The sequence below is a fragment of the Lampetra planeri genome, chromosome 45 (genome assembly GCF_965212315.1).
Source record: "Lampetra planeri chromosome 45, kcLamPlan1.2.h2, whole genome shotgun sequence".
Lineage (NCBI taxonomy): Eukaryota > Metazoa > Chordata > Hyperoartia > Petromyzontiformes > Petromyzontidae > Lampetra > Lampetra planeri.
In genome coordinates, this window is record NC_136151.1 from 9,978,937 (window position 1) to 10,003,386 (window position 24,450).

General features: G+C 48.1%; 2 protein-coding genes across 3 annotated transcripts; both read right to left on the bottom strand.

Moving 5' to 3' along the window:
- Positions 1 to 1,053: 1,053 nt before the first annotated feature.
- On the bottom strand, positions 1,054 to 8,802 carry LOC144733174 (uncharacterized). The gene is made up of 3 exons (XM_078614965.1): positions 8,732 to 8,802; positions 7,895 to 7,961; positions 1,054 to 4,068 (listed from the first exon to the last, which is right to left on the bottom strand). Exon 3 carries the CDS (start codon positions 4,038 to 4,040, stop codon positions 2,199 to 2,201), a length of 1,842 nt encoding a protein of 613 aa, XP_078471091.1. The 5' UTR covers positions 4,041 to 4,068; positions 7,895 to 7,961; positions 8,732 to 8,802; the 3' UTR covers positions 1,054 to 2,198.
- Positions 8,803 to 10,513: 1,711 nt separating this feature from the next.
- Positions 10,514 to 20,440, bottom strand: LOC144733176 (uncharacterized). 2 transcript variants are annotated; one of them, XM_078614968.1, is made up of 3 exons: positions 20,348 to 20,432; positions 19,499 to 19,565; positions 10,514 to 12,872 (listed from the first exon to the last, which is right to left on the bottom strand). In XM_078614968.1, exon 3 carries the CDS (start codon positions 12,842 to 12,844, stop codon positions 11,681 to 11,683), a length of 1,164 nt encoding a protein of 387 aa, XP_078471094.1. In that variant the 5' UTR covers positions 12,845 to 12,872; positions 19,499 to 19,565; positions 20,348 to 20,432; the 3' UTR covers positions 10,514 to 11,680. The 2 variants fall into 2 exon arrangements, with proteins under 2 accessions (XP_078471094.1, XP_078471095.1); XM_078614969.1 differs by lacking the exon at positions 19,499 to 19,565 and having other exon boundaries at positions 20,348 to 20,440.
- Positions 20,441 to 24,450: the final 4,010 nt, after the last annotated feature.

The window sequence follows — 24,450 nt, forward strand, 5'->3', positions numbered from 1 at the left end:
TGCGGTGTGTAAACATCGCCACTGGGGAGACAAAGGTGGCCGGGCGTGGTGCTGGCCACCCACCCCCTCGTGTGCCGTCTCACCCTTAATAGGTGCTTGCTAACAGCACTTGCCCCAACATGTGCAGGCTACACGGGGGATCTTTGTCTTTGTGTGTTGGGAGCAAGTTTGAGTGGCGTGCAGTCGTGGGAGTTGAACGGGCGCCTGCTGCTGACAGTCGTTGACTCCGGTGGGACAGACGCTGATAGACACACACACAGACAAGACAGGCGGACAGACGGACAAGAGTAACAGAGAGAGACAGAGACGACATAGACACAGACAGAGAGACACACATGCGACCAGAGACACAGACGGACAGAGACATGTTGAATCGAACTCACTTCACTCGCTCCATTGAGATTCCTCGATCTTTGCCCATCCCCGGAAGTCGTTCTAGTTTCTATTTATTTCATTGTGTGTGGCGTGTACGTGTAAGCAATGTGGGATATCGATGTACACGGATATGAACAAGTTCAGTGGACAAGTAAAAATAATCGTGACGTTCCGATCACGACACGAGCGGTCGTCCTCACAGGCGAAAACATCCCGACATTGTCGCGGCAGCAGTCACGTGAGCCACGGCACGTGACATAGATAAGGTGACCCCCCCCGGTCAGCTGAGCATTGTTTTAATGTGGTGGGGCTCACGCGAATTTGATTTCTGCAAGACGAAGGTACTGTGAAAACCCACTGGCTATACGCTTTTATAAGCGCACAACTTTATCTGTGATGAACGCTGCACTTTCCGTCGTTTACATGCAGGGAGCGCTGCAAACCTACGCACCCCCTGCATGAACGACGGAGGCGCAGGGACAGACGTTCGATCACGTTGGAATCGATCTGCAGACGGCGGTCTTCTCGCACAGCCAGCTCAGCTGTGTTGCCTTATCTCGATCCCGCGATCCCAACCAGGTGAAAGTCCGCATCAAATCGAATCCCCGGCAAGGCCATCTACTTCACGACGAGAGAAAATTCACACGAAATATCGTTTTCAATTAAGTCTGACATATGTAAAATTACATAATTTTAATGAAGAAATACAATTATCTAATTCAAAGCATAATACAATTCAAAGATGTTTCATTTGAAAACTTAACGGAGCATCAGGAGCTTGCGTGAATGCGTCGTTTTGTGTGCAATCACTTGTGACTTTCCTGGCCGAAGGCCCTAAATGGTTGTGAGGGACGCCGCAGGCGGTCCGGCTTGCTTCCACCCATGGTTGTGAACATCCAGACGTTAAATCGGCAAGGACCATTTCCTGTCCTAGTTCAACAAAATCTACGTCAACACGTAATACGAAATTATAATTCGTGTTGTAGAGAATGTACCTCCTATACGTGTAACTTTTCAGTGGTATGCCTTGTAACTGATGAATGATCAGAGTGTGCTCCCTATTTCAAAGACAATGAGTTGCTCCAGAGGCAGACGTTTCCTGAAAACACAAAAGTACTCTTTGACCTATATCACAAAAACGGGTCTCACCCGAGTTATCTATACCGGTTACTTCCAAAACACACTTTGTCCTAACATTACTTATTCAATGTTTGACAAAATGTTACATGTATGCACACAATCAGACAAGTATTCATTCTAAATTATTGAGTCATTTTAACATTTAATTACATCGTATAATGAAGAAGCTATTTTAAGAAAAAATACGAACCGTCTGTATGTACAACATACTATTGCGCCATTCAAAACGAGTAGACCATTGCATGCTGGCGTCTCGGTCAAAATTTAGCAAATTCTAAACATTACCTACAAACTCCACAACTGACATGGCACATCAACCATCGCCCCCTACTGACAGGCTCTTATCCACATGCAGGCCGGTGCAGGGCCACCACCTTGTGCCACACAGGCGCAGCTGCTACTTTGGGATTTCTCTTGGGAGTGTTTGAAACGAGATACGATACAAAACTCCGAATTGCCGAGGCGATTAAGCAAGCACCATATAAATGCAATTGATAACAGTGAATGCTTGGGAGCTTTTCGGCTCTCGCTCCTGGTGAGAGATCTACGCAACCCACAGGTCCACAAAGACTGGCCGCTCTTACCCTGCAGGTTGAACCTAGGAATTGAGTGTTCAACTTCACATTCTTGTCATTAAAGGCCTGTGACAAAGGTGCATCTATTGGAGCGACATCGTCTCTAGCTTACACATCTACCGGGTCTCCTTTTGACTTTGTCTTGTCTCGGAGGAAGTCCACCCACACCTCCACTTCCACAAACTGCTGGGAGTTGCCTCGCTCTGCCTCACAGTCAGAATTCTCCTCCTGCTTCACGTTGCCTCCATCGATGTGAAGGTCCCATTTTGGAGTTGAATCTTCATCTTCACATTTTAGCTTCACTTCTTCGCTCTTCACCATCACTTGTTCACATTTCACCGTCACCTCTTCATATTTCACCTCGATACCTTTAAAAGTGTCCGAGCTGGGATTTTCTTCCGGTTCTTGTTTAATGAGGGATGGGCTCATTGTGGCACTTTCACAAGCTGATTTCTGACTCCACTCCTTGTGGATCTTCTGATGCTTGTGTGTTCGCTGGTGGACATGAAAATGTGATGAATATGCAAATGCATTCCCAAATGCATTCCCACACACACTGCACTTGAAGGGTTTCTCTCCTGTGTGTGTTGTCTGGTGTGTTTTAAGAGAAAATAACCATGCAAATGCCTTCCCACACACACTGCACTTGAAGGGTTTCTCTCCCGTGTGAGTTCTCTGGTGTTTTTTAATAGCAGATGACTGTGAAAATGCCTTGTCACACACAGTGCAATTGAAGGGTTTCTCTCCTGTGTGTGTTCTCTGGTGTGTTTCAAGAGTAGATGACTGTGAAAATGCCTTGTCACACACAGTGCACCTGAAGGGTTTCTCGCCCGTGTGTGTTCTCCGGTGTGCTACAAGATGAGATAAATTTGCAAACGCCTTCCCACACACCCTGCACTTGAAGGGTTTCTCTCCCGTGTGTGTTCTCTGGTGATTTTCAAAAGCAGATGACTGTGAAAATGCCTTGTCACACACAGTGCACTTGAAGGGTTTCTCTCCCGTGTGTGTTCTCTGGTGTACTTGAAGATGTGTTGACTGTGCAAACGCCTTCCCACACACACTGCACCTGAAGGGTTTCTCTCCCGTGTGTGTTCTCCGGTGTGTTACAAGATAAGATAACTTTGTAAATGCCTTCACACACACCCTGCACTTGAAGGGTTTCTCTCCTGTGTGTGTTCTCTGGTGTGTTTTAAGAGCAAATGACCGTGCAAATGCCTTGTCACACACAGTGCACTTGAAGGGTTTCTCTCCTGTGTGTGTTCTCTGGTGTTTTTTAAGAGCAGATGAATGTGCAAATGCCTTGTCACACACAGTGCACTTAAAGGGTTTCTCTCCCGTGTGTGTTCTCTGGTGTTTTTCAAGATCAGATGACTGTGAAAATGCCTTCCCACACACAGTGCATTTGAAGGGTTTCTCTACAGTGTGTGTTCTCTGGTGTTTTTCAAGATCAGATGACCGTGCAAACGCCTTCCCACACACACTGCAGTTGAAGGGTTTCTCTCCTGTGTGTGTTCTCTGGTGTGTTTTAAGAGCAAATGACCGTGCAAATGCCTTCCCACAAACACTGCACTTGAAGGGTTTCTCTCCCGTGTGTGTTCTCTGGTGTCTTTCAAGATCAGATGACTGTGAAAATGCCTTCCCACACACAGTGCACTTGAAGGGTTTCTCTCCCGTGTGTGTTCTCTGGTGTTTTTTAAGAACATATGACCGTGCAAATGCCTTGTCACACACAGTGCACTTGAAGGGTTTCTCTCCCGTGTGTGTTCTCTGGTGTGTTTCAAGAGCAGATGACTGTGCAAATGCCTTGTCACACACAGTGCACTTGAAGGGTTTCTCTCCTGTGTGAGTTCTCTTGTGTCGTGTCAAATTTCCAGGATGATCCGTGCTGTTTGCACGCTGGTCGCATTGTTGCCTTTTTGCACCGAGCCGCGCCGAGTGCATTTGCTCCATCAGACCAATTCTGCAGAGGAAGCGACAGCTGCAGACAGGAAAAAAGAATATCCACACCATCTACACGTCAGCATCGATACACAGAGGAATGCATATATACACAGTAACACGACTTGCACATCTATACTTATTCATATACTAGCAGGAAGTACCCGGCGTAAGCCCGGGTCTTAAAAATATTTCAAAACTACTCTTAAAAATGTAACAGCAGTGCGTACTGACTGTGGTGGTACCTGCTATGATTAGAGCAGTGTATACCGACTGTGGTGGTATATGATATCACGACAGTAGTATATGCCGATTCTATATCAGTATTTATCGACTGTATAGCACAAAGTACTCACCTGACAGAGTGGCGTGGTGAGGTCTAGCCCCGTGCAGAGCCTCCGGCCTCGTCTAGATTGTCCAGCCGGCCAAGGTGGTACCTTGGCAGGCTGGGACTGGGCTGCTATCCCTGCCCCCCCCCCCCCCACGGCCACGATCTCCCCGGCCACTCTGCAGTAATATCTACGGCCTATAGTGGTAGCATCTAGCAACTGTATAATAGTAATAACTACACGCATTGGGGTGGGGGGGACATCACAGTGAAGAACTTACGTGAGCGTTAAGTGTATTTTTATAGCATTTTTAAAGCAAAAGGAAATGTCCCCCTCACTCCCACCGAAGGTGTGTGACTTGGCATGGGCCGTTCCCCCCAGCAAAGGCGTGTGAGTTGGTACGGTCATGCAGGCGTCAAATAATTAAATAAAATGGAAGACCACAAAAATCGCACTAAATCATTAATTAAACTAATTTCAAGTTGACGGGTGTAAAAAAGAAATAGCGCTTGCTGACCGGAGGGCATACGGCGTGGTGCCTGGCTATTTTTTTTACACAAACCTCACCGTTGGAGAGCCAAGCGAGCGACCACAAACAAACCCACAATTTTTGATTTTTATATATATAGAAGAGAAGATAGAAGAAGAAGTTAGATTCATGACATAGTGAAAAAGTGCCCCAAATTCCTCACACGGGCTGTTATGGCACACAATGAGATATCAAAGGGTCATGAACATGCCTGGAAGCCCTAGTATCTTCAAAGTGAATATTAACCCAAAACTCCGAGCACACAATTTCGGCTGTCTGGCTTCAAAAGGAATATTTATGAAAGCTAAATTCAGCTGAAATAGCAAAGGGCATTGAAAATAATACTATTTGTGTTATGCAGAAATGCATAAATTAATGTTCAATCGCAACTTCGAGGTGTGAAGCCAGGCTCAGATGTCCTTGACTGCTGGGATGAACAGTTCCGACTTCAGCTGCGTATGTGCTGTGGTAAACTTCCTGACTCCATTCTTACAAAGAGTTCCAGAGGAAAACAAAAATAAACTACCGGTTTGATTTCACCTCCGTGCTCAATAGAGTTGATAGACTTTACTGCAAATACAAACTTTACACTGTCACAAACTCAAGAGGTGGAGCCAGGATTTTCAGGGAGGGGGGGGGCAACCCCTCCAGCAAGGAAAAATGATAGGAGTTGTTAATAAGTTAGGAGTTGTTAGTAAGGTGTTGTTAGCAAGGACGTGTCCCTTGCTTTTATTCCACGCGTGTGATTGGCATCGCGCTCGCTGACGATGTTTGCCTTCAGGGAAGTCGTGTACTGTATACGCAACTGCGCACAATTCTGTGAGTCGCTTGTAACGGCCGTTACTTATTGTCAATTATGGACTCGGACTGTTGTCCTATCATCTCAGAGTCCCTGGCACGTAATAATATGCCACACGGTGGCAGTGGGGGTCGCGACTATTTTCAGCTCGCCACGCCATTCCCTTCCCGAGTTGCCAAAATCGACATTACATAAAAGTGGGTTAAGGTTAAATTTCCTTCAATGAAAAACATCCGATTTAGTTAAATTCATTTGTTTCGGCTTTTTTTCTTTCTTGCATCAAATTTATCAGGGTTTTTCAGTGAAATAAGGGAATATGAAATGCATCCAAGACAAGAATACGAGTCCCGGGCGAAATGAGGGATTTCGATAGGATCGTTGGGGGGACACGTGCCACCCCACCCCCACTGTCACGCACTGGCATGGTTCACAGGTGGTGGTGTGTCCAGACCCACGCCTGGCCACCTTCACCTGCTCACTATTAATACTTCCTCACTCCATCACGGAATTCATTGAGGATCAATCAACACAGCCCTGGCAATGTTGATTTGGAGTTTGCGTGTCTCTCTCTCCCCCCGTGGTCGCGTGAATTTCCCTCCGGATCCCCGGTTTCCCCTCCACAAGTACAGTGAGAGAAAAAAGTATTTGATCCCCTGCTGATTTTGTACGTTTGCCCACTGACAAAGAAATTATCAGTCTATAATTTTAATGGTAGGTGTATTTGAACAGTGAGAGACAGAGTAACAACAAAAATCCAGAAAAACGCATGTCAAAAATGTTGTAAATTGATTTGCATTTTAATTAGGGAAATAAGTATTTGACCCCTCTGCAAAACATGACTTAGTACTTGGTGGCAAACCCCTTGTTGGCAATCACAGAGGTCAGACGTTTCTTGTAGTTGGCCACCAGGTTTGCACACATCTCAGGAGGGATTTTGTCCCACTTCTCTTTGCAGATCTTCTCCAAGTCATTAAGGTTTCGAGGCTGACGTTTGGCAACTCGAACCTTCAGCTCCCTCCACGGATTTTCTATGGGATTAAGGTCTGGAGACTGGCTAGGCCACTCCAGGACCTTAATGTGCTTCTTCTTGAGCCACTCCTTTGTTGCCTTGGCCGTGTGTTTTGCGTCATTGTCATGCTGGAATACCCATCCACGACCCATTTTCAATGCCCTGGCTGAGGGAAGGAGGTTCTCCCCAAGATTTGACGGTACATGGCCCCGTCCATCGTCCCTTTGATGCGGTGAAGTTATCCTGTCCCCTTAGCAGAAAAACACCCCCAAAGCATAATGTTTCCACCTCCATGTTTGACGGTGGGAATGGTGTTCTTGGGGTCATAGGCAGCAATCCTCCTCCTTCAAACACGGCGAGTTGAGTTGATGCCAAAGAGCTCAATTTTGGTCTCATCTGACCACAACCCTTTCACCCAGTTGTCCTCTGAATCATTGAGATGTTCATTGGCAAACTTCAGACGGGCATGTATATGTGCTTTCTTGAGCAGGGGGACCTTGCGGGTGCTGCAGGATTTCAGTCCTTCACGGCGTAGTGTGTTACCAACTGTTTTCTTGGTGACCATGGTCCCAGCTGCCTTGCAATCATTGACAAGACCCTCCCGTGTAGTTCTGGGCTGATTCCTCACCGTTCTCATGATCGTTGCAACTCCACGAGGTGAGATCTTGCATGGAGCCCCAGGCCGAGGGAGATTGACAGTGTTTCTTCCATTTGCAAATAATCGCACCAACTGTTGTCACCTTATCTAGGCGATGGTCTTGTAGCCCATTCCAGCCTTGTGTAGGTTTACAATCTTGTCCCTGACATCCTTGGAGAGCTCTTTGGTCTTGGCCATGGTGGTGTCTTTTATACAGGTAACAAGCTGAGATTAGGAGCACTCCCTTTAAGAGTGTGCTCCTAATATCAGTTCGTTACCTGTATAAAAGACACCTGGGAGCTAGAAATATTTCTGATTGAGAGGGGGTCAAATAATTATTTCCCTCATTAAAATGCAAATCATTTTATAACATTTTTGACATGCGTTTTTCTGGATTTTGTTGTTGTTATTCTGTCTCTCACTGTTCAAATAAACCTACCATTAAAATTATAGACTGGTCATTTCGTTGTCGGTGGACAAACGTACAAAATCAGCAGGGGATCAAATACTTTTTTCCTTCACTGTAGAGAGTGAACACCGCCACGCTGTTGACAAAGCCTCACCTTGTTGTTGTTGTTGGCAGGTCGCGTCTGAAGACAAGAGCGGTATAGCAGCTCAAGCGGGATTGGTCTGGTATAAAAATAAAATAACTGTGAATATTTAAAATAAAACAAAGTTACAAAGTGGCAAGCCGTCCAACCCATGTGAGACTAGGCTCTAAGGAAAGCTGTCTCGGGTGTGGACCAATCAACTTCAAGGACAGTGCACATTATCAGAGTTATGCTTTTTGTTTGCATTATGACTGCAGGTATTCTGATCTATGCAAACATGACTCCTTGTAAAAAGGTGTCAGTTTTGTTGCCAGATAGAAGGGTAAAAAACCAATTATCAAATTAAACTTAAGCGAGAGAAGTAATAAAATAATAAAAATAAAACATATGCACATTCTTTTGTTAAGGCGCTCCTCCTCGCTACACCTATATAAGCTCCTAGCTTGATAATGTCTCATTCTTCGCCTGAGGACGGCTGCTTGCGTTGTGGCCGAAACGTCGTGAGAATTGTTTTATTATGTTTTATTTATTATTTTTATTATTTTATTACTTCCCTTCTACGTGACTTTACCGAAAGAACCAAGAAGATGAATCCCTGCAGTCACGAAAGCTTTAAATCGAAATTTAAGCGAGAGAATTGAAACAAACGCGATCAGGCGAGGGCAGGAGGCAAGGCCCTGTGTGGCTAGGCCCCGCGTTGTAAGATCCAACCTGGACATCGCTTCCATGCTCGCTGCTACTCAATTGACACCCCTACGAGAGAGCGAGGCTCTACCTTGGTAAACAACGACAACAACAACCACCACAACCGCCACCAACACCACAACAACCACGATGAGAATTTCTCACCTCGGATTTCAGTGCACGGGCGGAGCGGCAGCTTCCTGTTACGTCGTGACGTCACGCGGCAGCAGGTGACATGACGTCACTTGCGGGGTACGATAACGCACCCATCCCACAATGAGCGGCTCCGTACGTGAATATATTATGTTAATGATGGCGGCCCACATGTCAGTGTTTGTTTTATTTGGTATAGAGCCCTGTGAGCCATTCGGCTCTTGAATCGTGTGCAACCGCAACAAACAAGACAACATCTTGAAGTGACAATGCGCAAACAGAAAAATCCAGGATAAAACTGTAAAGTCTCCCAGAAAAACAGCACCGTACACACAACGCTGTGCAAAAATCCCGTGGGTGCAGAACCAGTCAGAATAAACTTGCGACGGCTTTCCCAAATGTATTATGTTAATGAGCCACCAGTCACCGGGCGGAGGTGACGTCACGCTCAGAAGAGCGGTGGTCGGGTGAATATATTGGTGACATGACGTCACTAGCGAGGCAGACCGCACCCCTGGCGTTTGACGGCGATGAGGTCACGCTGAGCGGTGACGTCAGAGAGCGGGGTCAGAGTTCAAGTTTGTTGACAGAATGGGAGCGGCAGTGTCGTGGTGAGCGCTGCGCTCCGCACCGACCAGCCGAGTTCCATTCCCGCTCGTGGCCAACACCGCCAGTGACGACTTTCCGAACCGGTCCTGAGCCTCCCCTACGTCGACTCAGCCTCAAACGAGTAACCGGTGCGGTGTGTCAACATCGCTAGCACTGGGGAGACAAAGGCGGCCGGGCGTGGTGCTGGCCACCCACCGCCCTCGTGTGCCGTCTCACCCTTAATAGGTGCTTGCTAACAGCACTTGCCCCAACATGTGCAGGCTACACGGGGGATCTTGTCTTTGTGTGTTGGGAGCAAGTTTGAGTGGCGTGCAGTCGTGGGAGTTGAACGGGCGCCTGCTGCTACTGACAGTCGTTGACTCTGGTGGGACAGACGCTGATAGACACACACACACACAGACAAGACAGGCGGACAGACAAGAGGAACAGAGAGAGACAGAGACGACATAGACACAGGCAGAGAGACACACATGCGACCAGAGACACAGACGGACAGAGACATGTTGAATCGAACTCACTTCACTCGCTCCATTGAAAGAGATTCCTCGATCTTTGCCCATCCCCGGAAGTCGTTCTAGTTTCTATTTATTTCATTGTGTGTGGCGTGTACGTGTAAGCAATGTGGGATATCGATGTACACGGATATGAACAAGTTCAGTGGACAAGTAAAAATAATCGTGACGTTCCGATCACGACACGAGCGGTCGTCCTCACAGGCGAAAACATCCCGACATTGTCGCGGCAGCAGTCACGTGAGCCACGGCACGTGACATAGATAAGGTGACCCCCCCCCTCCCCCCCAGTCAGCTGAGCATTGTTTTAATGTGGTGGGGCTCACGCGAATTTGATTTCTGCAAGACGAAGGTACTGTGAAAACCCACTGGCTATACGCTTTTATAAGCGCACAACTTTATCTGTGATGAACACTGCACTTTCCGTCGTTTACATGCAGGGAGCGCTGCAAACCTACGCACCCCCTGCATGAACGACGGAGGCGCAGGGACAGACGTTAGATCACGTTGGAATCGATCTGCAGACGGCGGTCTTCTCGCACAGCCAGCTCAGCTGTGTTGCCTTATCTCGATCCCGCGATCCCAACCAGGTGAAAGTCCGCATCAAATCGAATCCCCGGCAAGTCCATCTACTTCACGACGAGAGAAAATTCACACGAAATATCGTTTTCAATTAAGTCTGACATATGTAAAATTACATAATTTTAATAAAAAAATACAATTATCTAATTCAAAGCATAATACAATTCAAAGATGTTTCATTTGAAAACTTAACAACGGAGCATCAGGAGCTTGCGTGAATGCGTCGTTTTGTGTGCAATCACTTTTGTGACTTTCCTGGCCGAAGGCCCTAAATGGTTGTGAGGGACGCCGCAGGCGGTCCGGCTTGCTTCCACCCATGGTTGTGAACATCCAGACGTTAAATCGGCAAGGACAATTTCCTGTCCTAGTTCAACAAAATCTACGTCAACACGTAATACGAAATTATAATTCGTGTTGTAGAGAATGTACCTCCTATACGTGTAACTTTTCAGTGGTATGCCTTGTAACTGATGAATGATCAGAGTGTGCTCCCTATTTCAAAGACAATGAGTTGCTCCAGAGGCAGATGTTTCCTGAAAACACAAAAGTACTCTTTGACCTATATCACAAAAACGGGTCTCACCCGAGTTATCTATACCGGTTACTTCCAAAACACACTTTGTCCTAACATTACTTATTCAATGTTTGACAAAATGTTACATGTATGCACACAATCAGACAAGTATTCATTCTAAATTATTGAGTCATTTTAACATTTAATTACATCGTATAATGAAGAAGCTATTTAAAAAAGAAAATACGCACCGTCTGTATGTACAACATACTATTGCGCCATTCAAAACGAGTAGACCATTGCATGCTGGCGTCTCGGTCAAAATTTAGCAAATTCTAAACATTACCTACAAACTCCACAACTGACATGGCACATCAACCATCGCCCCCTACTGACAGGCTCTTATCCACATGCAGGCCGGTGCAGGGCCACCACCTTGTGCCACACAGGCGCAGCTGCTACTTTGGGATTTCTCTTGGGAGTGTTTGAAACGAGATACGATACAAAACTCTGGATTGCCGAGGTGATTAAGCAAGCACCATATAAATGCAATTGATAACAGTGAATGCTTGGGAGCTTTTCGGCTCTCGCTCCTGGTGAGAGATCTACGCAATCCACAGGTCCACAAAGACTGGCCGCTCTTACCCTGCAGGTTGAACCTAGGAATTTAGTGTTCAACTTCACATTCTTGTCATTAAAGGCCTGTGACAAAGGTGCATCTATTGGAGCGACATCGTCTCTAGCTTACACATCTACCGGGTCTCCTTTTGACTTTGTCTTGTCTCGGAGGAAGTCCACCCACACCTCCACTTCCACAAACTGCTGGGAGTTGCCTCGCTCTGCCTCACAGTCAGAATTCTCCTCCTGCTTCACGTTGCCTCCATCGATGTGAAGGTCCCATTTTGGAGTTGAATCTTCATCTTCACATTTTAGCTTCACTTCTTCGCTCTTCACTATCACTTGTTCACATTTCACCGTCACCTCTTCATATTTCACCTCGATACCTTTAAAAGTGTCCGAGCTGGGATTTTCTTCCGGTTCTTGTTTAATGAGGGATGGGCTCATTGTGGCACTTTGACTTTCACAAGCTGATTTCTGACTCCACTCCTTGTGGATCTTCTGATGCTTGTGTGTTCGCTGGTGGACATGAAAATGTGATGAATATGCAAATGCATTCCCACACACACTGCACTTGAAGGGTTTCTCTCCTGTGTGTGTTGTCTGGTGTGTTTTAAGAGAAAATAACCATGCAAATGCCTTCCCACACACACTGCACCTGAAGGGTTTCTCGCCCGTGTGTGTTCTCCGGTGTGCTACAAGATGAGATAAATTTGCAAACGCCTTCCCACACACCCTGCACTTGAAGGGTTTCTCTCCCGTGTGTGTTCTCTGGTGTACTTGAAGATGTGTTGACTGTGCAAACGCCTTCCCACACACACTGCACCTGAAGGGTTTCTCTCCCGTGTGTGTTCTCCGGTGTGTTACAAGAGTAGATGACTGTGAAAATGCCTTGTCACACACAGTGCACCTAAAGGGTTTCTCGCCCGTGTGTGTTCTCCGGTGTGCTACAAGATGAGATAAATTTGCAAACGCCTTCCCACACACCCTGCACTTGAAGGGTTTCTCTCCCGTGTGTGTTCTCTGGTGTCTTTCAAGATCAGATGACTGTGAAAATGCCTTCCCACACACAGTGCACTTGAAGGGTTTCTCTCCCGTGTGTGTTCTCTGGTGTTTTTTAAGAACATATGACCATGCAAATGCCTTGTCACACACAGTGCACTTGAAGGGTTTTTCTCCCGTGTGAGTTCTCTTGTGTCGTGTCAAATTTCCAGGATGATCCGTGCTGTTTGCACGCTGGTCGCATTGTTGCCTTTTTGCACCGAGCCGCGCCGAGTGCATTTTCTCCATCAGACCAATTCTGCAGAGGAAGCGACAGCTGCAGACAGGAAAAAAGAATATCCACACCATCTACACGTCAGCATCGATGCACAGAGGAATGCATATATACACAGTAACACGACTTGCACATCTATACTTATTCATATACTAGCAGGAAGTACCCGGCGTAAGCCCGGGTCTTAAAAATATTTCAAAACTACTCTTAAAAATGTAACAGCAGTGCGTACTGACTGTGGTGGTACCTGCTATGATTAGAGCAGTGTATACCGACTGTGGTGGTATATGATATCACGACAGTAGTATATGCCGATTCTATATCAGTATTTATCGACTGTATAGCACAAAGTACTCACCTGACAGAGTGGCGTGGTGAGGTCTAGCCCCGTGCAGAGCCTCCGGCCTCGTCTAGATTGTCCAGCCGGCCAAGGTGGTACCTTGGCAGGCTGGGACTGGGCTGCTATCCCTGCCCCCCCCCCCCCCCCACGGCCACGATCTCCCCGGCCACTCTGCAGTAATATCTACGGCCTATAGTGGTAGCATCTAGCAACTGTATAATAGTGTAATGCGGGCGTAAACGACCTCCCGGAAGTGACGTCATGGGGGGAGGAGTTACGTCACGTGGGGGAGAGGGTAAGGGTCTATAAGGGGGGTAACCGGAAGCAGTCGGGAGTGATCGGGGATTGGGAAAAGTGAGAGGCCACGCAGGGCGAAGGGTGAGAGAGAGTGGCGAGGTCGCCACACACCCGAGCCACGAGGATCGGCACCGTCGGCCAACGGTGACCGACCCCGGGGCAGGAGGAGCAGCGAGGAGGCTGCAGAGAGCAGCGGGTCTGCAAGGGAGGAGTCGGCAGCAGGGGTCTGCACGACGTGACAGCGGCGGGGCTGCTAGGAGGAAGTTTGGGCTACGTGAGCGACAGCAGCCTGGGGCTGCAGAGTGGGGGCTGCGTGAGCGACAGCAGCCTGGGGCTGCAGAGTGGAGAGTTATAGGGGAGTACCGTGAGGAAAAGAGATCGAACCCAAATAAAGGACACAGGACAGAGAGAAGCGTCCGAGTCTTTTATTACACTGGTGTCAAAGTGGAACGGTATGGCTAAACAACTGAGAAAAAAGAATATTCCGTCTCCGGCATCGGCTTCATCTTCCGACGATGATGACCTTCCTCCTGCGGTGGACCCGACTCCGGCAGAGGAGGAGATCCGTGCTGGGACGAGTGCGGGTCCAGGGGTCCAAGATGTCGCCGCGTCGGCGGACAAGTCTGCACCAAAGGACGCGGATTTGAGATGGAGTCAGATGGCGGAGCAACTTGAAACTCTCAAGAACGTGCTTGCACAGTTGTGTGCGCTCGTTACGCCGAGGACGGCGTCGGAAGGCGATGTTGGTGGTCCGCAGGAGCCCGGGTTGTCTTCAATGTCGCCGCCATCAGCCACGTGGCATGAAGACGCCATCTTGGGCGTGGCGCACGACGAAAGGCGGGAAGCCGCCATTTTGGGCCCTCCGCGAAGGAAGGCCGCCATCTTGTCGACGCCACGCTGCGACGCCATGTTGAACATGCCACCGGAAGAGTCAGCGGCTGCAGGGAACGCGCCAAGGCGTCGCAGTCGTCACCTAACGACTGTCAAGGAATTCTCCATCGGGGGCGATTGGAGTGCGTTCGCCTGCAGATTTTTGGCAGCGGTGCGCTCGGCGAGGTGGACTGACGCCGAGGCATTAGAAGTTCTTCCGACTCTCCTTGATGATGAGTCCGTTAGATTCTTTCACTCTATAAAAGCCGCGAAGAAGAAAACATTGCGTGGTGTGTTCGACGAAATGGCAGATGCTTACGAGCCGCCGGATGATGCTCATCGCCGGTTTGTGCAACGACAACGCGCACCCGAGGAGTCTCCGGTGGCGTATAGGGGCGCGGTACTGGAGCTGGCAATGGCCGCATACCCGGAGATGGAGCCTGACCTGTTGGAACCTCTCATCCTGGGGAAGATGTTGGAGTTGTCCCGAGATCTCGGCATTCCCATGCCGGTGTGCGGTCACGAGAAGCTCACATCCCGGGCTGCGGCTAAATGTCTGGACGCCCAGTTCAACCTGCGCCGGTGGAAGCAGGTTACGGCGTGGACGGGTGGGCCCATCGTCGAAGGGGGAGCCGTGGGTTGGGACCCCAAGAAAGCTGTTTATGTGCCGGACGACAGGAGCCCCCAGGAGCTGTCGGCTGCCGCTGCTCCGTGGCCGGAGCCGCGGGCTGCGCCGCCGACACGGCCGCGTCGGGACGGGGCGCCCGCAGCAAGGCGCAACAACATCGACTGCTTCCGCTGCGGGCGTAAGGGCCATTATGCCAGGGACTGCTGGGCCCGCGTCCCGGGTCCGCCCCAGCAGGAGGCCTCGACAGCGGCCACTCCAAGGAAGGATTCGCCAGCACAGACGAGCCGGCCGTGACGCGGCAGGGGAAATCAGACCCAGCTCGGGGTGCGCCTACCACGGCTGCGGAACCTTTGAGGCCCGCAGCCCTTCCTACCCCGCCGCGGACACGATCGCGGGACGCCTCTGATGCTGCGCCTTCGAAAATAGGGGACCGGGACGTTGCCAGGCCTCCAATAGCGACAGACGAACTTCAGCCTGTCGCTCCTAAAACCCTGCCACGTTCCCGCTCGGCGGGAGGGCCACCGACCGTCCGGGACGGCCCGGCGACCCGCACCCGCTCGAAATCCCTCACTTGTTCTTTCCGTATATTATCGTGTGTTCTGTGTCCTTTTTCGTATTCGGTCGTGTTCGCTCGCATTGCTTATTGGAGTTGTGTTCAGCCGAGGTCGGCTGGATTTTCTCTACGGGGGAGGGTGGTGTAATGCGGGCGTAAACGACCTCCCGGAAGTGACGTCATGGGGGGAGGAGTTACGTCACGTGGGGGAGAGGGTAAGGGTCTATAAGGGGGGTAACCGGAAGCAGTCGGGAGTGATCGGGGACTGGGAATAGTGAGAGGCCACGCAGGGCGAAGGGTGAGAGAGAGTGGCGAGGTCGCCACACACCCGAGCCACGAGGATCGGCACCATCGGCCAACGGTGACCGACCCCGGGGCAGGAGGAGCAGCGAGGAGACTGCAGAGAGCAGCGGGTCTGCAAGGGAGGAGTCGGCAGCAGGGGTCTGCACGACGTGACAGCGGCGGGGCTGCTAGGAGGAAGTTTGGGCTACGTGAGCGACAGCAGCCTGGGGCTGCAGAGTGGGGGCTGCGTGAGCGACAGCAGCCTGGGGCTGCAGAGTGGAGAGTTATAGGGGAGTACCGTGAGGAAAAGAGATCGAACCCAAATAAAAGACACAGGACAGAGAGAAGCGTCCGAGTCTTTTATTACAATAGTAATAACTACACGCATTGGGGTGGGGGGACATCACAGTGAAGAACTTACGTGAGCGTTAAGTGTATTTTTATAGCATTTTTAAAGCAAAAGGAAATGTCCCCCTCACTCCCACCGAAGGCGTGCGACTTGGCATGGGCTGTTCCCCCCAGCAAAGGCGTGTGAGTTGGTACGGTCGTGCAGGCGTCAAATAATTAAATAAAATGGAAGACCACAAAATCGCACTAAATCATTAATTAAACTAATTTCAAGTTGACGGGTGTAAAAAAGAAATAGCGCTTGCTGACCGGAGGGCATACGGCGTGGTGCCTGGCTATTTTTTTTACACAAACCTCACCGTTTGAGAGCCAAGCGAGCGACCACAAACAAACCCACAATTTTTGACTTTTATATATATAGATGATAGATGAAGATGATGATGATAGATGAAGATGATGATGATCGATTTATGATATAGTGAAAAAGTGCCCCAAATTCCTCACACGGGCTGTTATGGCACACAATGAGATATCAAAGGGTCATAAACATGCCTGGAAGCCCTAGTATCTTCAAAGTGAATATTAACCCAAAACTCCGAGCACACAATTTCGGATGTCTGGCTTCAAAAGGAATATTTATGAAAGCTAAATTCAGCTGAAATAGCAAAGGGCATTGAAAATAATACTATTTGTGTTATGCAGAAATGCATAAATTAATGTTCAATCGCAACTTCGAGGTGTGAAGCCAGGCTCAGATGTCCTTGACTGCTGGGATGAACAGTTCCGACTTCAGCTGCGTATGTGCTGTGGTAAACTTCCTGACTCCATTCTTACAAAAAGTTCCAGAGGAAAACAAAAATAAACTACCGGTTTGATTTCACCTCCGTGCTCAATAGAGTTGATAGACTTTACTGCAAATACAAACTTTACACTGTCACAAACTCAAGAGGTGGAGCCAGGATTTTCAGGGAGGGGGGGGGGCAACCCCTCCAGCAAAGAAAAATGATAGGAGTTGTTAATAAGTAAGGAGTTGTTAGTAAGGTGTTGTTAGCAAGGACGTGTCCCTTGTTTTTATTCCACGCGTGTGATTGGCATCGCGCTCGCTGACGATGTTTGCCTTCAGGGAAGTCGTGTACTGTATACGCAACTGCGCACAATTCTGTGAGTCGCTTGTAACGGCCGTTACTTATTGTCAATTATGGACTCGGACTGTTGTCCTATCATCTCAGAGTCCCTGGCACGTAATAATATGCCACACGGTGGCAGTGGGGGTTGCGACTATTTTCAGCTCGCCACGCCATTCCCTTCCCGAGTTGCCAAAATCGACATTACATAAAAGTGGGTTAAGGTTAAATTTCCTTCAATGAAAAACATCCGATTTAGTTAAATTCATTTGTTTCGGCTTTTTTTCTTTCTTGCATCAAATTTATCAGGGTTTTTCAGTGAAATAAGGGAATATGAAATGCATCCAAGACAAGAATACGAGTCCCGGGCGAAATGAGGGATTTCGATAGGATCGTTGGGGGGACACGTGCCACCCCACCCCCACTGTCACGCACTGGCATGGTTCACAGGTGGTGGTGTGTCCAGACCCACGCCTGGCCACCTTCACCTGCTCACTATTAATACTTCCTCACTCCATCACGGAATTCATTGAGGATCAATCAACACAGCCCTGGCAATGTTGATTTGGAGTTTGCGTGTCTCTCTCTCCCCCCGTGGTCGCGTGAATTTCCCTCCGGATCCCCGGTTTCCCCTCCACAAGTACAGTGAGAGAAAAAAGTATTTGATCCCCTGCTGATTTTGTACGTTTGCCCACTGACAAAGAAATTATCAGTCTATAATTTTAATGGTAGGTGTATTTGAACAGTGAGAGACAGAGTAACAACAAAAATCCAGAAAAACGCATGTCAAAAATGTTGTAAATTGATTTGCATTTTAATTAGGGAAATAAGTATTTGACCCCTCTGCAAAACATGACTTAGTACTTGGTGGCAAAACCCTTGTTGGCAATCACAGAGGTCAGACGTTTCTTGTAGTTGGCCACCAGGTTTGCACACATCTCAGGAGGGATTTTGTCCCACTTCTCTTTGCAGATCTTCTCCAAGTCATTAAGGTTTCGAGGCTGACGTTTGGCAACTCGAACCTTCAGCTCCCTCCACGGATTTTCTATGGGATTAAGGTCTGGAGACTGGCTAGGCCACTCCAGGACCTTAATGTGCTTCTTCTTGAGCCACTCCTTTGTTGCCTTGGCCGTGTGTTTTGCGTCATTGTCATGCTGGAATACCCATCCACGACCCATTTTCAATGCCCTGGCTGAGGGAAGGAGGTTCTCCCCAAGATTTGACGGTACATGGCCCCGTCCATCGTCCCTTTGATGCGGTGAAGTTATCCTGTCCCCTTAGCAGAAAAACAACCCCAAAGCATAATGTTTCCACCTCCATGTTTGACGGTGGGAATGGTGTTCTTGGGGTCATAGGCAGCAATCCTCCTCCTTCAAACACGGCGAGTTGAGTTGATGCCAAAGAGCTCAATTTTGGTCTCATCTGACCACAACCCTTTCACCCAGTTGTCCTCTGAATCATTGAGATGTTCATTGGCAAACTTCAGACGGGCATGTATATGTGCTTTCTTGAGCAGGGGGACCTTGCGGGTGCTGCAGGATTTCAGTCCTTCACGGCGTAGTGTGTTACCAACTGTTTTCTTGGTGACCATGGTCCCAGCTGCCTTGCAATCATTGACAAGACCCTCCCGTGTAGTTCTGGGCTGATTCCTCACCGTTCTCATGATCGTTGCAACTCCACGAGGTGAGATCTTGCATGGAGCCCCAGGCCGAGGGAGATTGACAGTGTTTCTTCCATTTGCAAATAATCGCACCAACTGTTGTCACCTTATCTAGGCGATGGTCTTGTAGCCCATTCCAGCCTTGTGTAGGTTTACAATCTTGTCCCTGACATCCTTGGAGAGCTCTTTGGTCTTGGCCATGGTGGTGTCTTTTATACAGGTAACAAGCTGAGATTAGGAGCACTCCCTTTAAGAGTGTGCTCCTAATATCAGTTCGTTACCTGTATAAAAGACACCTGGGAGCTAGAAATATTTCTGATTGAGAGGGGGTCAAATAATTATTTCCCTCATTAAAATGCAAATCATTTTATAACATTTTTGACATGCGTTTTTCTGGATTTTGTTGTTGTTATTCTGTCTCTCACTGTTCAAATAAACCTACCATTAAAATTATAGACTGGTCATTTCGTTGTCGGTGGACAAACGTACAAAATCAGCAGGGGATCAAATACTTTTTTCCTTCACTGTAGAGAGTGAACACCGCCACGCTGTTGACAAAGCCTCACCTTGTTGTTGTTGTTGGCAGGTCGCGTCTGAAGACAAGAGCGGTATAGCAGCTCAAGCGGGATTGGTCTGGTATAAAAATAAAATAACTGTGAATATTTAAAATAAAACAAAGTTACAAAGTGGCAAGCCGTCCAACCCATGTGAGACTAGGCTCTAAGGAAAGCTGTCTCGGGTGTGGACCAATCAACTTCAAGGACAGTGCACATTATCAGAGTTATGCTTTTTGTTTGCATTATGACTGCAGGTATTGTGATCTATGCAAACATGACTCCTTGTAAAAAGGTGTCAGTTTTGTTGCCAGATAGAAGGGTAAAAAACCAATTATCAAATTAAACTTAAGCGAGAGAAGTAATAAAATAATAAAAATAAAACATATGCACATTCTTTTGTTAAGGCGCTCCTCCTCGCTACACCTATATAAGCTCCTAGCTTGATAATGTCTCATTCTTCGCCTGAGGACGGCTGCTTGCGTTGTGGCCGAAACGTCGTGAGAATTGTTTTATTATGTTTTATTTATTATTTTTATTATTTTATTACTTCCCTTCTACGTGACTTTACCGAAAGAACCAAGAAGATGAATCCCTGCAGTCACGAAAGCTTTAAATCGAAATTTAAGCGAGAGAATTGAAACAAACGCGATCAGGCGAGGGCAGGAGGCAAGGCCCTGTGTGGCTAGGCCCCGCGTTGTAAGATCCAACCTGGACATCGCTTCCATGCTCGCTGCTACTCAATTGACACCCCTACGAGAGAGCGAGGCTCTACCTTGGTAAACAACGACAACAACAACCACCACAACCGCCACCAACACCACCACCAGCACCACAACAACCACGATGAGAATTTCTCACCTCGGATTTCAGTGCACGGGCGGAGCGGCAGCTTCCTGTTACGTCGTGACGTCACGCGGCAGCAGGTGACATGACGTCACTTGCGGGGTACGATAACGCTCCCATCCCACAATGAGCGGCTCCGTACGTGAATATATTATGTTAATGATGGCGGCCCACATGTCAGTGTTTGTTTTATTTGGTATAGAGCCCTGTGAGCCATTCGGCTCTTGAATCGTGTGCAACCGCAACAAACAAGACAACATCTTGAAGTGACAATGCGCAAACAGAAAAATCCAGGATAAAACTGTAAAGTCTCCCAGAAAAACAGCACCGTACACACAACGCTGTGCAAAAATCCCGTGGGTGCAGAACCAGTCAGAATAAACTTGCGACGGCTTTCCCAAATGTATTATGTTAATGAGCCACCAGTCACCGGGCGGAGGTGACGTCACGCTCAGAAGAGCGGTGGTCGGGTGAATATATTGGTGACATGACGTCACTAGCGAGGCAGACCGCACCCCTGGCGTTTGACGGCGATGAGGTCACGCTGAGCGGTGACGTCAGAGAGCGGGGTCAGAGTTCAAGTTTGTTGACAGAATGGGAGCGGCAGTGTCGTGGTGAGCGCTGCGCTCCGCACCGACCAGCCGAGTTCCATTCCCGCTCGTGGCCAACACCGCCAGTGACGACTTTCCGAACCGGTCCTGAGCCTCCCCTACGTCGACTCAGCCTCAAACGAGTACCCGGTGCGGTGTGTCAACATCGCTAGCACTGGGGAGACAAAGGCGGCCGGGCGTGGTGCTGGCCACCCACCCCCTCGTGTGCCGTGACGACCTCCATCGGTGCTGCTCGCTGTGAGCAGCACTTTGTAGATGTCGTGGCTTGGCTCTCCAGCACACCGCTGGCGACATTTCACGATGACATTTTCACGTCTATAAAAAATCAGCATACTAACCTATGCCGTTTTTGGCAAAATTGTCCCAATTGTGTTTAGCCTGAGTAGCCTATATATTACGTAAAAAAGTGGGGAATTTGATACGTTAAATTTTCGAATATAAAAAAGTTAATCAGCATACTGTGCCGATTTTAGCCCAAATAAGCCCAACTTTCACAGCGTTATTTTTGGACAATAGTTCATTCCTCTATTGTATTTAGCCTTAGTATGCTATGTATTAGATTAAAAGTGGGACATTTCACGATGAAATGTTCACGTCCCGTTTTTGGCTAATATTGGCCAAATTTTCCAGCTTTATTTTTCAACAAAAATGCAATCCTCGTGTGTTTAGCCTTAGTATCCTATATATCGCGTTAAAAAGTGCGACATTTCACCATGAAATGTTTAAGTGAAAAAAGAAAATCGGCATACTATGCCGTTTTTGTCTAAAATTGGCCAAACTGTCACAACTTTGTTTTTCGGCAAAAGTTAATTATTTCATTGTATTTAGCCTTAGTATGCTATGTATTAGATTAAAAGTGGAAAATTTCATGATGCAATGTTCACGTCCCAAACAGAAAATCGGCATACTAAGCTACGCCGTTTTTGGCTAAAATTGGACACATTTTTACAGCTATATTTTTAAACCAAAAGTACATTCCTCGGTTGTGTTTATCCTGAGTAGCCTATATATTGCATAAGATTAAGAGTGGGAAATTTCACAATGAAATTTTCAGGTCCCAAAAAGAAATCGGCAAAAAAAAATTCGCAAAAATTTTACAAATTTCACAGCCTCATTTTTCAACAAAAAGTTAATTACTTCACTGTATTTACCCTTAGTATGCTATGTATTAGATTAAAAGTGGGACATTTCACGATGCAATTTTCGCGTCCCATAAAGAAATCGGCACACTCACGTATGCCATTTTTGGCCAAAATTGGGCAAATTTTCATAGCTAAACTTTTTAAAGAAAAAAGTTATTTCTCTTTTTTGATTAGCATTAGAATGCTGTATTATTTTTTTTATAAAGGTTTGATATTTCATGATGACATTTTCACGTCCTAAAAATTAAATTGGCATAACATTTTTTGGCTAAAAACAAATATGCATACTAACCTATACAGCTTTTGGACATAATTGGGTTAGAGTTAGGCTTAGCAATTAGGGTTAGGGTTTAAGGTTAGGGGTTAGGTTTAGGGTTAGGGATAGGGTTAGGGCTCGATTATTCCAACTCACTACCCTCCGGGACATCTGACAAAAACATTACCAAGCTGAAGCGTGTACAAAATTATTTGGCAGGTGTCATGACGGGTACTGCAAAATCCGACCATGTCTGTCCAGTGCTCACCGAACTGCATTGGCTTCCTGTTGCCGAACTCATACAGTATAAGGTTGCACTCATTACATGCAAAGCGCTGGCCACAAGTGAACCCCAATACCTTGCTGGTATCATCAAAGAGCATCAACCATCACGCAAACTCCGGTCATCCTCGCAGCAGCTTTTGGCTAGTCATCGAACAAAGACGGTCGCTGCATTGCACGCTTTCAGATGCACTTCTGCAGCCGTCTGGAATGTTCTTCCCTCCGATATTAGGAAGTCACTTTGAGCTACGCATTTTTAAAATCTAAGTTGAAAATATTTTTTCTTTAGAACTGCTTTTCGTGCTTAGTTTGGTGTCCCTCCCCGGCACCTCCGATAACCATGGTTGGCTATGTAGGGTGTGAAAGAAGTTCAACATACACACCAACATGGACACTCGCTAAATATACTAACCAACATGGACACTCACTAAAATAACTTAACCAACATGGACACTCGCTAAATAACCTAACCAACATGGACACTCGCTAAATAACCTAACCATCATGGACACTCGTTAAATAACCTAACCAACATGGACACTCGCTAAACAACTTAACCAGCATGGTGCTGTAGCGCCACCGTGTGGTCACGTGGTACCACTGCAGTGCCTGGCGCGATGACAGCAGCAGTGGCGCTGTGCGGCGTCTTCACGGCTTCATCGCCGCCAACCCGCTTGGGACTAACGCCAGGACGCCGCAGCAGCAGCAGCGACTCACAACTGCGGGAACGCGCGGGATGACGCCTGACAGCGGCAACTGCTGGCGAACTGTGTTGGCCTGTACTGCACATGTCCACCAAGATGGCAGACGTAACCACGAATTGAATACTAGCCAAGTTTGGTGGCGATTGCTTTCACGGTGTGGATTTGTATTTGGAACATACTTTCATTTTCATACATGGAAGTGTCGGAGATTGAATAAAAAAATACACGTTACATGGAGTTACTATTTTTTTAATATGAAGAACACAGGTGCTGAGAGAAATTAGAAAGGGGAAGAGATAATTAAGGAAGTGGCACTGTAGAGGGCGCACCGAGCAGTAGAGGCCAGGTGGTGAACGAGAGTCGTGACAGGCGGCTAGAGGATGATTGATGGGAAGGCGCGTGCGGAGCGAGGCGTCACGTGGGGGGAGGTTGAGGGCGGGGCGGGGCGGGGCGGGGCGGGGCGGGGCGGGGCGGGGCGGGGCGGGGCGGGGCGGGGCGGGGCGGGGCGGGGCGGGGCGGGGCGGGGCGGGGCGGGGCGGGGCGGGGCGGGGCGGGGCGGGGCGGGGCGGGGCTTCTCCACGCAGGGCGCCATCTCGGCTGGGCACCGCGTGGAGGACGCGTGGTTCTTGTGGCGTCGTTGAATTCGTCTTCAACTACCGATCACAGCTGCTCCATGTGGCTTAGCAGCTCCTCAAGGTGGATCACCAGCTCGACCATATGGCTTAGCAGCTCGTCAAGGTGGATTCCCAGCTCCTCAAGGTGAGTTGCCAGCTCATTCAGTGGAATTTTTTTGTCAAACACAGTTACGAGGCCTGTCTTGTGTTTAGAGTTAGTAATAGCCTAGACTCGTAGACCGTCGCTTTTTTAAGTGTAACATTAAAGCTATTTAAGTGCAAAATCCTCACATTGTTTTTCATTGTAATGAGGCGAGGAGGAGGCTGTAACACGTCCCCAAGAGGGATGAAGTTTAACATCGTGCGTCAACACGTGTTTAGATTGCGGCCTGCGTGGTGATTATCGGCAGCCTGTATGTAATTCAGGCGAGTCCGCGCTCGTTGAATCTTGAGTTTTTGCGAGGTTTTTTCAAATATACTTCCCTACGATCGATTTCGTTTATTTTGTG